This window comes from Theropithecus gelada, chromosome 2 (genome assembly GCF_003255815.1).
Source record: "Theropithecus gelada isolate Dixy chromosome 2, Tgel_1.0, whole genome shotgun sequence".
In the NCBI taxonomy this organism is placed as follows: Eukaryota; Metazoa; Chordata; class Mammalia; order Primates; family Cercopithecidae; genus Theropithecus; species Theropithecus gelada.
Window position 1 is genome coordinate 19,995,398 of NC_037669.1, and position 12,456 is coordinate 20,007,853.

The 12,456-nt window shown below is 39.3% G+C and overlaps 2 protein-coding genes across 3 annotated transcripts in view; one reads left to right on the forward strand and one right to left on the reverse strand.

Moving 5' to 3' along the window:
- Positions 1-12,456, forward strand: part of CMSS1 (cms1 ribosomal small subunit homolog (yeast)) — a 373,543-nt gene that overhangs the window by 99,871 nt on the left and 261,216 nt on the right. The window contains exon 1 of one of the 2 annotated variants that reach the window (XM_025374770.1): positions 8,934-9,011. The exons of the other annotated variant lie outside the window; for it this stretch is intronic. The gene's annotated coding sequence lies outside the window, so the exon portion shown is untranslated. Of the gene's footprint in view, positions 1-8,933; positions 9,012-12,456 lie in introns of those variants that run through there. 2 annotated transcript variants of the gene reach the window in all.
- The window catches only part of FILIP1L (filamin A interacting protein 1 like), a 292,938-nt gene that overhangs the window by 84,934 nt on the left and 195,548 nt on the right, over positions 1-12,456 (reverse strand). Inside the window, exon 4 of the mRNA XM_025374760.1 lies at positions 7,166-7,344. Coding sequence (XP_025230545.1) covers positions 7,166-7,344 — 179 coding nt within the window. The remainder of the gene's footprint in view (positions 1-7,165; positions 7,345-12,456) is intronic.

A 12,456-nucleotide genomic window follows, 5' to 3' on the forward strand; every position in this document is an offset into this window, starting at 1 on the left:
TTTCCACATTCAGTTTTTGGCTACCTGTTTTATAGGGTTGTTAAACTAGTAACCACCAGCCAGTTAGTAGATGTATTTATAGAGTATTTACTGTATGTCCTGCATTCTCCTAGGGCTGTGCGGGCTGTTGGATAATTGCTGTCTTTAATCTCCTTTTTGCCTGATCTTCCACAGTGTTGCAACAGTGGTGTCTGTGCCACAGAACGGACACCTGCATTCTTCCTAAATTATCTGCAGATTATTTAGAGCGTCTTGTCTTTTCAACTGTATTTTAGTTGTGTGTTAGATTTATCTTGGACCTCCCGTAACACCAAGCACATGGTTTGAGTACCTAGGAATGATTCTAGGGAGAATAGCATCAAATATATTGTCAGGAGAACTGGCTTCTGGTCTGGCTCTGCAACTATTTCGCTGGAAGATTTGGTGACTTTTTTTATCTTGGACTTGATAGGCCTCACTTTTCTCAATTCAAAAAATCAAAGCATTGATCTAGATTGCTAGGTCTTTTCTAGCTTAAATTATTGACTTCTGAGATTTCTATAATTTTTTATAGTTATCTGATAGATTGATTCATGGTGGTTGTATTAACAGGAATAAAAAGGTTGTGAGTAGACTTCGATGTGCAAAGGTGATATTAGGTTCAGTTCCAAATATGTGGAAGCAGTAGGGTATACCGAAATCTAGATGTCCTTTAAGAATGGACACACAGATTTGGATTTAAAGTTTTGGTGGTAGTCACTGTCATTCTCACTGACCTCTTTTGGTAGTGGAGTTAGAATCCTAGACTTGAGGTAAAAGGTACTTGTTCATGACAGTCACATAATCACAAATTTTTAGGTGTGAAAGAGACACAGAAATCATATAGCCTGCCCTTGTTTTTTTTGTTGTTGTTTTGTTTTGTTTTGAGACAGAGTCTTGCTCTGTTGCCCAGGCTGGAGTGCAGTGGTGCGATCTCGGCTCACTGCAACCTCAGCCTCCCGGGTTCAAGTTATTCTCCTGCCTCAACCTCCTGAGTAGCTGGGATTACAGGCGCGCGGCACCACACCCAGCTAATTTTTGTATTTTTAGTAGAGACAGGGTTTCACCATTTTGGCCAGGCTGGTCTCGAACTCCTGACCCCGTTATGTCCCCGCCTTGGCCTCCCAAAGTGCTGGGATTACATGAGCCACCGCGCCCGGCCCCTTGTTTTATATACAAGAAAACTAAAGATTTTAGGAATGGAATTTGCCAAAAGTTATACATAGCTGCAGATCAGGTCTGCAGACCAGACTCCCGCTATCTCTAAGCTCTCGGTTCATCCCTCACCAGGCTTGTTAGTGTTTTCTTTTTAGCGTTCATAGTATTCTTTTGTAAGCAATAAATTCACTATCGTGTACATTCAAATACACATTCAAAATTATTTGTAAAATTTAGTTCAAAAAACTAAATTTCTGGGTAGGAAAAGCAATCAGGTAGTATTGTCACTCTATGTGAATTTTGACCTCTGAAATTAAAAGGCATTGTATGGAAACCGCTGAATTGTGCAGTTTTAAGAGTATGGTTTTGTGACATCTGTTGAAAGTTAAGTCATCATGTACCATCCTAAATGGTTTTTTAGTACCCACATGAGGTAATTAATCTCTCTGCATCCCTTTTTAGATCCTGTGTTAGGTCTAGCATGTATCCCACAAGGCTGATCGTGTTGTAATTCTGTATAGAATTACAATAACAAAATATGTGTTTGTGGTGGATCTCCATTTTGTTCTGGTAAAGAACTAGATGCCCATGACAAAGGTCAAGTGGAGATCTGGCATCCATTTCAATGCTTGCAAGACATAGTCTTGAGAATATGTAATACAAATAACTCCTTGCCAAAAAAACTGAAAGGAAATGATTGCATTTGAGTACAATGTATTCTACAACAATAGTTTAGTGTGTATGAAATTTAAAACTGCTGGCTTTCAAAATATTTTTTTAAGTAGACTTTATTTTTTTTAAAGGTTTGTACCCACTGTGTATTGCTTTGTGGGATATCCTTAAAAGCTGAGATTTAAGACCCAAGAAGCTGAAAATCTTAATAGCACGATATTGAATTCTCTAGTAAAGTACTTTAGTTTAATGTGTTTATTGATTTCTCCTGAATGTTCTGTCTTCATGAGCATTAATGTTATTACATTAGTTTACCATAGTGGTGCCTTTTTTTCTACCCGTCATGAACTCGTAATGCCTTAGAAGAATCAGTATCAGGTCTTAAAGCCTGCAGTGGTGTCTTTGTTTTACATAATGAACAAATATTCAGGATTGTATATAGGTGAGGACTATATCTACCTTATTCGCCCAGTATCTAGTATGGGACCTGGCTTGCAGTAGACATATATATTTAATCAATTATTGTTTTTGTTTTGTTTTATTTTGTTTCAGTTAATGAATGGCAAGTCGCACTAGCTCCAAACTAATGAGTTTAACCTAAAAATTGGAGAAATTAACTCATTCATTTACGTATTTCAAAGGAGTATCCAAATCCTCTAGAAAGAAAATTTGATGTTTTTGAGAGAAGCCTTTAAAAGTGGTCTGCTTTACTCAGTTAACAGTAGGGTCAAATATGGCTCAAGCAGTGTTTTAGTCACCTTGTCTGATGGAAGTCTGGAAAAATAGGCCTGTCATAATAGAAAAGGATTGATGGTGAAAATACTTGTTTATAAAGTTGTTTCAGACAAAGGGAGAGATGGAAGTGCTTTGTTCTTCATTAAAACTTAACAGCAAAGAACTTCCCAGGGTGTGGTCAAGGCAACAACACTTGAAGCTGGACCCCTGGTGACTTTCCTCTAAAGGGCTCTAAGGCCTCTGCACCACTGTTCAATCCAGTCAAACTTGGACAGAAAAGGAACAATAGATTAATTCTACCTTGACTCCTTTCTTTGTGGCTTTTGAGAAGCTACCATTTGAACTTCTGATTTACAAAGTTGAACTATCAGTGCTAACCTACTTGGCCAAGATTTTATGAAAAGTGATTTAAGGCTTTAACAAAATCCATGGTTGAAGCCACAGTTTTATACAGAGCTGTCATAACAATATTTGTTTCCTGCTTTAGTTGTTGTTTCAAGACCAGAAATGCAGTAACATATATGGGTAGCATACATAGTTTGTTTTAGTATTCTAAGAAAGAATGCATGGTTTAAAAAAAAAAACAACTTTTTTTTTTTTTTTTCCTTCAGAGCCTTTTCCTCCATTGAAACTGAAAAAAGAAAAAAAAAAATATGCAAGCTTTTTTGAAAGTACAGGCAAAATTGGCATTTCACTTATGGGAAAATTTTGCAAAATTACATTGACTAAAAGTGACTTTTGTTTTGGCTTTCCTGTGAAGCCATACAGAAAGGCCAAAAATTATTGGCATTGCTTTTGTGTAAAAAACCTTTTACATAGACTCCACCTGTAATTCAGCCAAGTACATAATTCAGGTCATTGGTGACACACGTATCCACATGTTGGAGCTGGTCAGTGAAAGTTGTCATGAAACGTGGATAGAATATTACCATATGGACAGACCAAACCGCACAGATTACAGCTAAGGAAACTTTGCATTAACATGCTTGGGAACAGGCTTTCCTGAGCGGATCCCTGCCCCCACCCACCCTCAGTGGGAAAGCCAATTGCTTACTGATTACGACAGCGACATCACTTGGCAAACATTTTGGCCTGAGCTCAATGTGTGACATCAGTCTCCTTTAGGGTTTTCCACATAAAACAAATTCTCCAAAGAAAACACAGAAATTGAGCCTTAATTTGAAATCCATTATTACATCCTCTGAGGTCTCATTAACTACCTCAATCATGTATTTCTTAATTTTTGTTTTATTTCCAGGTAGATACAAACCAACACTTAGAATGTGAGCACAAAACCTTTACCGTGTTTATTTCGGAGTTCAACCAGATAGCCCTTTGTATCTATTTTCAACCAACCTCCCTTTTACTGGGGTTATGATATCTTTGTTTCACTGCTGGGAGGGTTGCTACTTTGGGAGTGGTTTACAACACTTTGTTTGAGGAAGGAAGTAAACATTGTTTTTTGACCCTTCAGGATAAGTTAGCCTCACTTTTGTGCTAGGCAGCTGTGTGCTTGAGAGAAAGCACTCTCAGTGAAGTTGGAAGGACTCAATCATGGTGTGTTTTGCCATGTCACTTGAAAGCAAGGCACACTACAGGTATTTCACAGTCTTGTGTGTAAGCACCTCTGAGCATTTATTTACCTGAAGTCATTAGTTTCTCCCACTTCCTGTTTCGTTAGATAGTATTCATTTAATACTACTTTGATGCACATGGCTTTAAAGCAGGTAGAAGTCAGTTATGCCTTATGAGGCCTGCAGTCTCCCAGCAGAAGGCAGGAGAGCAGGAAGGGTGGGTGTGAATGGGCCCACAGTACCAAGATACGGGTATTGTGATGTTGTTCAGGCAAAGCAAGGGGAGTCACATTTGCATTAAGTGAGTTGAGAATAAGTTTAATATTGTCACATTCAAAGAATTCCATCTAGAAGCTGTTCCTTGGCATATAGAAACAGATGAATATTCTCATATCTTCTGGAATGGCTAAACAGAGAGTGATAGACACTTTTTCCTACTTCTTGTTAATTGCATGTTCATTTTAATTATTCTTCAAGGCAAAGAATCCTATAAAGGAAACTTTATATCCTATAAAGCAAATCTCTTAAATTATTTCTCTTAAATTCATTTTATATATTTAGAAATATATTCTTCATATATTGATTCAGTGGTATACACTTTACATTTTCCCCACAATTTTCTTTTCCTCCAGCCCATGGCCTTTATTCCCACTGATCTTTTGTTCCCATTTCTCAGTGTTGTTCCTCCTTGCTCTCTTGGTTTAAATAATCTTTGCCATCTGCCTCCCAACATTCCAGTATAACTTCAGGATAGCCCCCTCCCAGCCTTCCTCCAGAAGATAGTAGAGATACACAGTGAATATCAGAACTCTCCTCCAATAGCCCTTCACATTCCCACCATAAATCTGTATCATCTTGCCTTTTCATTAATGTGGTAAGCCCCCTGGGCAGGGACAGCCTGTACCTCTTTGTTCTATTCCAGGCAACACTCTGACCGTGGTCAGTAAATGTTCATAATAATGAAAGATGAAAGAAAGTATCTGTGTTCAGCAAGTTAGTGCCAAATAAGTATGGCGGCCAAATGAGGCCACTAGTGCCAAACCACAGAGGTTCAAAATAACGTTTAATATAACATTGTCTCATTGAATAACAAATCTTATATTGTAATGTCTGAGTCAAATCTTCCTTTGGTGTCAGATTTCTTGTGCTCCTTTAATCTGCCCCTGTAGATATTTCAGAGTTCATGAGGAGCAAATTAGTAAGACCTTTCCCCTGCCCCCCTCTCTGCCATGTAGTGAAAAATAAACCTCCTGGAAAAAATAGAGTGAGTATAAGTGCCATGGATTCTCTGGCACTCTGAACAAATGTCTACCATAAAGTATGTGGAAAATAAATGAAAGTTTGCTATTAGCCTGGATATTGAGGTAACTAACTTAAGTTCCCTAGCTGAAGTATGAATTGGAAGTAGTTGAATAAGCCATTTGAGATTGGTTACTTTCCATCTTTTCAGTATCAATAGAGAGGGTTAATTGTCCTTTCAATTTCATATGGATGCTTATACTGTCTACAGTGGTTCAGAATGGAGGGTCAAGGTAGAACAAAATAATCTACCCTACATATGATTAGAAAATATTTACCAACCAAACTCTCCTTTTTTTCAGCCGTACTTCTCAAAATACTAGTTAACATTTTAAGTTTCTACATTCTTATTTCTTATTTTGTTTTTCAAAGCATTGCAATTTGGCTTCTGCCCTTACCGCTTTATTGAAATGGCTCATTAAGTTCCTCAGTATCTTCTTCATTGCCAAATCCTGGGACATTTCATTCTTTTCTGCATTATGTGGTGCTATTTGACTGTTCACTCTCTTTTTAAAGTCTTTGCTTGCTTCATTTCATTGCCTTCTTTTGTCTTCTGGTTCTTCTAAGCTTCCACCATTTTTTTTTTTCAGCTTCCATTTTCAACCCCTTTTTCTTCCAGAAAACTGCCAAGCCTTGAGGTATTCTAAGGTTCCTTTTCAACATTCTCTCTTCTCACCACATCAACACCCACAGTTTCACCTATCACCTACTACGGATCCATATCACCAGCCCATCCTTTTACAGACCTTTTATTTCTGACCATGGATTGACTTTATACATATTATTCTTTACACCAGATACTGTAATATACCAAGGTACCTCACACTCAAGGACTAAACCAGGACTCATCTCCTACCCACTCACCAAGTATAAACCATCCTGCCTGATCAAAATCCTGCAATACAGAAAACTGTGCCCCATTCCTGTATTTCATATGTTCCTGAATAGCCAGGAGTGCGTCTCAGTAGCTCCTTGTTTCCCTTGCTCTTCTCTCCAATCTAACCAGTCACTAATTCATATTGACTAAACATCATAAGTAGTTCTGCGCACACCCCCTCCTAACCTCATGGCCATTGGAACACATCCCCTTGTCTTTCTCATGTGGATATTTGCCTCCTATGTGAGTTTCCTGTGCCCAGTCTAAAGCTCCTCCAGTTGTTCCTCCATGTTCCCTTAACTGTTCTTTAGGAAAACATAACTGATCTCTTATTTTCCCTTTCACAATTTTCCATTTGCTCCTTCAGGCCAACAGTATAAAGTCCAGCTGCTCAAGGCAAGCCTTTCCTTTTCTCATCCTACAATCATGCCCTTTGCTGTAGCCATGTGAAAAGCTTGAGTTCCCTCAAAATGCAGGTTCTTTTCCCACTTCTATACTAACATACTTATTTCACCCCTTCCCATGAATATAGTTTTCATTCTTGTTTGCCTAGGGACTAGATCCCTATTGCATGGTCTTTGCAGCCTTCACAGGGCACTCCCTTCAAGAGTTAGGGGCCCAACATTTATGGTTCCACAGTCCTTATCACACATCTGGTTACCCATACGTTGTACTGATAATGTCTTCAAACATATCCTTTTCCTCACCCTGGACTATGAGATCTTTGAGAACAGAGACTGTATCATATTTACCTTTGTATCCCTGACACCTGGTACAGTGACCAGCTCATAGATTGCAGAATGGGACATTGTTTTGTCCAAAGCAGCCTTACCTTTCACATTCCTGTTCTAGTAAGCATATGAATTCATCACTCTTCTCCATATATTCTTTATGTTTTCTCTTTTCTTCCTCCAACTCCAATATGGTTTGCCTATGGGATTTTTCTACCACTAAAAGCTGTCCCAGGATTCGTCTGTAAGATTCTTTATGTTTTTCCACAACTTTGTCCAACTACGAAAGAAAACACATTTATAGCCTGTTAACAAATTGTTTATATACAGCCATCTTTCAGTCTTTTAGAAATGTCCCTGTTTTGATTAATTCAGCAATGGGTTTTTCTGTTTTTTCGTTTGTTTGTTTTGAAACAGTTTCACTCTTGTTGCCCAGGCTGGAGTGCAATGGTGCGATCTTGACTCACTGCAACCTCCGCCTCCCGGGTTTAGGCGATCCTTCTGCCTCAGCCTCCCAAGTAGCTGGGATTACAGCCATGCATCACCATGCCCAGCTAATTTTTTTTTGTATTTTTAGTAGAGACAGGGTTTCTCCACATTGGTCAGGCTGGTCTTGAACTCGTGACCTCACGTGATCTGCCTGCTTCGGCCTCCCAAAGTGTTGGGATTACAGGCGTGAGCCATGGGAGCCACAGCGCGTGGCCAGCAATGGGTTTTTTATCTCCTTGTTTAGTGTTTATTCTCTTTTAATTGATACTTTTGGGTGCATTTCAACATAAATGTAGTCTTTTTATCGTAATCAAATTTTTCTTGAGAGAATAATCTGTGTCCCTGTGGGTATCAACAATTTCCACATAACCTCTTTCTGGCACTCTTATGTCTCTGTCCCGAGGAGCTACATTAAAGGAATGACAGGAAGTTAGAGAATCCTTGCACAGTGTTGGATTCGCAGCTGCCCTAGCTGATCTTTCTGCCCCAGCCCACCCTATAGTTCTCTCTACCAGTATATGCCTCTTGTATCGCTCTGCCAGGACATGCTCATGATTTTCATTTTATTATACATCAAAGTATTTCCATTAAAATAGATATATGGATAGATAATCTGTTATGCATTGGTGTAGTGTGAATGTCACCAAATGTAAGCACTAAGTCCTTTCTGATTTTCACAGCACCATACTTACATCTTTTTTACAAAATGATCAACCTGTGCCTCTGTGCCTGATATACGTGTTTGTCTCCCCTGCTAGACTGTGAACTCCCTGAAAGCAGGGGCTACATCCTTTTTATTTATTTATTTTATTTTTAATCCTTGGTGTCTAACAGAGTGCCTTGCTTATAAGAGGTGCCCAGTTTACAGATTGAAAACAAAACAAGCAAGCAAGGAAACTGAGATTTATTTATTTATTTATTTATTTATTTTTGTTATGCATCTGCCTTTATTGTGGGCAGCATGTGGGACACTTCCAGCAGTAGTTTAAAAAATTTTTTTTTGATTAGCAAAAGTAGGGATTCAGAGAAGCTGTCCAGTTGGTACCCTTAGGAGCTTATCCATGGATGCTTAGCCACAGCAGCAGGACAGGACTCCATAGCCTAGGAAGAGTGAGACCCCCAAGGACATGAGGAGCGTGTGGCAGATATCCCAGGTGCACAGGACTCCATAACCAGGAAGAGTGAGACCCCCAAGGACATGAGGAGCGTATGGCAGATATCCCAGGTGCACAGAACTCCATAACCAGGAAGAGTGAGACCACCGAGGACATGAGGAGCGCGTGGCAGATATCCCAGGTGCACTTGGTGGAGATGGAGGTGACCTCATAAATGAAGAACCAGGCAGTAAAGAACATGCCAGCGGCCAAAAGCATCACAGTCAGATGGAGTTAGACAGCCAGGCTCATTGGGCTGGTTTATCAGCTCCTGGCCTTGAGCTCCATTTTTGTCTGGCACAGGGTAAGCTGCCACCAGAAAAACATGTTGGCAAGAGCTAACTCAGGATCTTTTGCTAGTGATAAATTAAGATCTATTAAGAACTTGGTTTTGAAAACACCCGACTTTCTAGATTAATATAGATGCAGTAACTGATAATGTTGATTGATTTTTACAGTTTGCATTTGTCATAAAAGATTTAGAATGTGTGACTCAGTGTGAATTTAAAACCAATTTAAGTTGTGTATCCTAAAGAACATGTGTTTGACTAGAAATGTACTTGACTAGAAATCTGGGGCACAAAATGACCTAATCATTTCAGAAAAAGAATACAACTGAGGTGTCCCAGCATATAGGACCCAATCGTTTCTCTCTGACTTCTAAATGCTTAAATTCACAAAATACGTGATTATGCCACACTACTGTTGATGATTTTGAATAAATGTAGCCAGTCCTTTTGTGACCGCTGACACTGCTATGTTGTATTGCCTGCTGGCAGAGGCATCTTCTGAGAGGGGGGCTCTTGTATTGATTGTCATGGAAGTGTGTCTCCAACCACTGCAGCCCTCTGAAAATTTTATCTTCAGTTGCCCAAACATTAGAGTCCATTGTAAGGAAAATTCAAATCAACTCCTTTTGCAATTTGAGAGTGAAATAGTGATAGGATCAGCTTTACTTTAGGGAAGTTATTAGTTGACTTAGAAAATACATTTAATTTAATTTGTCACAAGATTGACCTTAGAATTAATATATGAATAATTATAGTAGGTATTCAGTAAAGCATAAATGAATTACTAAAAGAGGCTTTTCTAAATCCAAAAACAGTATTTCCTTGGAAAGCTTGTTGTAATTGTCAAGATATGTATATTAAACTTTATTCAAACCAAAGAGAGAAAATAGAAGGTTTATTTAACCCACTCTTGCTTTCCATTGTGTTTTTTTTTCCCTGTATATGTTGGTGGTTGTTTGAAGGGAACGGGAAGGAAGGCTAGAAGGAATCAGTGCCCTTCATTTATTCTGTGACCCCTTAAGTGGTCTCCCTTCCTCTAGCCTCACCTCCTTGCAGTCTGTCCTCATCATTGACAGCATGATTTTTCACCAGTGGGACTTCACTCTCCTGTTCAAGGCCAAAAGACCCTTCACCATCTGAACCTCCTGCCACCTTGGCCCCATCTTCACTCCATATCTTCCCACCGATCCTACCCAACTTTCAGCCACACTGGACTTCAGGCAATTCTTAGAACTCACCATGGTGCTTCAAGACTGCTTTTTCAATGCCAAGACCTGGAAACCCTTTTTCCTCTTTCACCAAAACTTTTCCTATACATGAGCTTTTCAATGCATATTAACTAACTAGATGAATAAAATTAAACTTAAAAGTTTAATTATACCATTGCTTAAAGTAAGTATTTTAAGATTTGCCCTAGGTTATGCTAGTAATACTGAGACTCTTTTATTATAGTGCCTTGGTAAATCCAAAATGTTGTTTATATATATATATTTTGTTTGTTTGTTTGTTTGTTTGTTTGTTTTTTGAGACGGAGTTTCACTCTTGTTGTCCAGGCTGAAGTGCAGTGGCGTGATCTCGGCTCGTCGCAATCTCCGCCTCCTGGGTTCAAGTGATTCTTCTGCCTCAGCCTCCCAAATAGGTGGGATTCCAGGCATGTGCCACCAGACCTGGATACTTTTGTATTTTTAGTAGAAACGGGCTTTCTTCATGTTGGTCAGGCTGATCTCAAATTCCCAACCACAGGTGATCCACCTGCCTCAGCCTCCCAAAGTGCTGGGATTACAGGCCTGAGCCACGTGCCTGGCCCATATTTTCTGTAACATATTTTTTGGAAGAACTAAGAATACCTTAGGCTATTAATTTTTTTAAGGTAAATTCTGTTATAGAACCCTAGGCTGGAAAGGAATAGGAAGTCGAAACTCCTGTGGACTGAGTCCTTGACTCTTCCCTCCCTCTTGACCACACCTCTGCTCCTAGCCCCAGCCCCAGCCATGTTCCAGCTCACAGGCTTCCACCAGTTTTTCATCTTAAGTCAGTGTTCCTGTCGTGTCATGTAACTAAGAGCAGTTTGTTTGTCTAAATTATTTTGCCTTAAGAATTAGATAAATCACCTCTAATTTACCCTAGACATGATTGAGATTTTTTAGATTTTTCAAAAAGAACATTATGAGGAAAATAAAACGGTGAAGGGGCTGTTAACACTTCAAGATGGGGGAATGCAAAAGAAGAATAACTTTAGCATGCAAGATGCTTATTCTGATGTAATTAGGGTACAGTCACAGCTGGTCTCAGCAGGAACACTGCCCTCTCTCCCTTTATTTTCTTCAGCCCTATCTAGGAAAATCCTAGGCAGAATTCCCCTTTACTGTTTATTTTCTAGGCATTCCCCTCTCACCTAGTACTTCCTACACCGAGGAAAAGGATAGACAACTGAGTTGTGTGTGTGGAGTTATTTTGGCTTCAAGGAATTGCATAAACTGATAGCTGAGGAAAGAGAAATCCATAAGGGGGAAGTAGAGGAAAGAGAGGAAAATTGACAAATTATGGAGGTGGGAATGTGAGAGATGTATGTGTATAGGGCTGTCTGTTGGAGGAGTAATCAAAAAAGGTTGGACTTGTAAAGCAGGGCCAGATTATGGGTCATTTTCAGGGGTACATTACAGAGCTAGGATTGCAAGCATTTGTAGAAAGGGGATATTTCCAGTTTTGCATGTGCACAATAGAATTATTTTGTAATTAAAGTTTTTTCCACTGATTTCAACATAAGTTTGGAATCAAACTGTTTCATTTCACACTTAAGTGTTGAGGGGTTATGCCATTTGTAGAGTTTTGTTAGGGTTATGTTCAGAGATCATTAATTTGCATTTGAGCTCACAGGGGCTGGGGAATTTGTGCCTGACACTGTTTCATAGTTAATATGTTGGGAGCCAGTTTACAGTTTTAACAGTATTCACTTGAATGCAGCTCTGGTTCCTTTTGTTTAAAATTTGGATTAAAGTGCAAGTCAACAGACTTTGGGTGGTCTCATCCTCACCCCTTAGAGAAGCAGATCCATATGACCAAACTCCTTCACTATTTGGCAAGACAGTAGTCTCTTCTCTCATGAGACACCAAAGACGAGAATAGCAAGGACATTAGAGGTCAGTCCTGAGGTAGGTTGCCAGTTTATTTGAGTTTATTTGAGGGAAATTTGTCTGAAACTTGCTTTCACTCTCCAGCCTCAACTCATGTTCCTAGTTCTTTCTTTTCTATAAAAATGAAAAATTATGAAATTTTCCATGAAGTTCTCAGAGGAAAATAGAAGAATAAAATAATAATTCCAAAGGGTTTCAAAATGTCAGCAAGTGAAAGAGCAAGCAGTACTGCCTTTTCCCCAGTGGTGGCCGTGTTGGGACTGCCCACCTTTGCGGTTGTAATTGCTAGGCACACTTGGTGGGGGAAAGGTCTTTGCTGTCATTA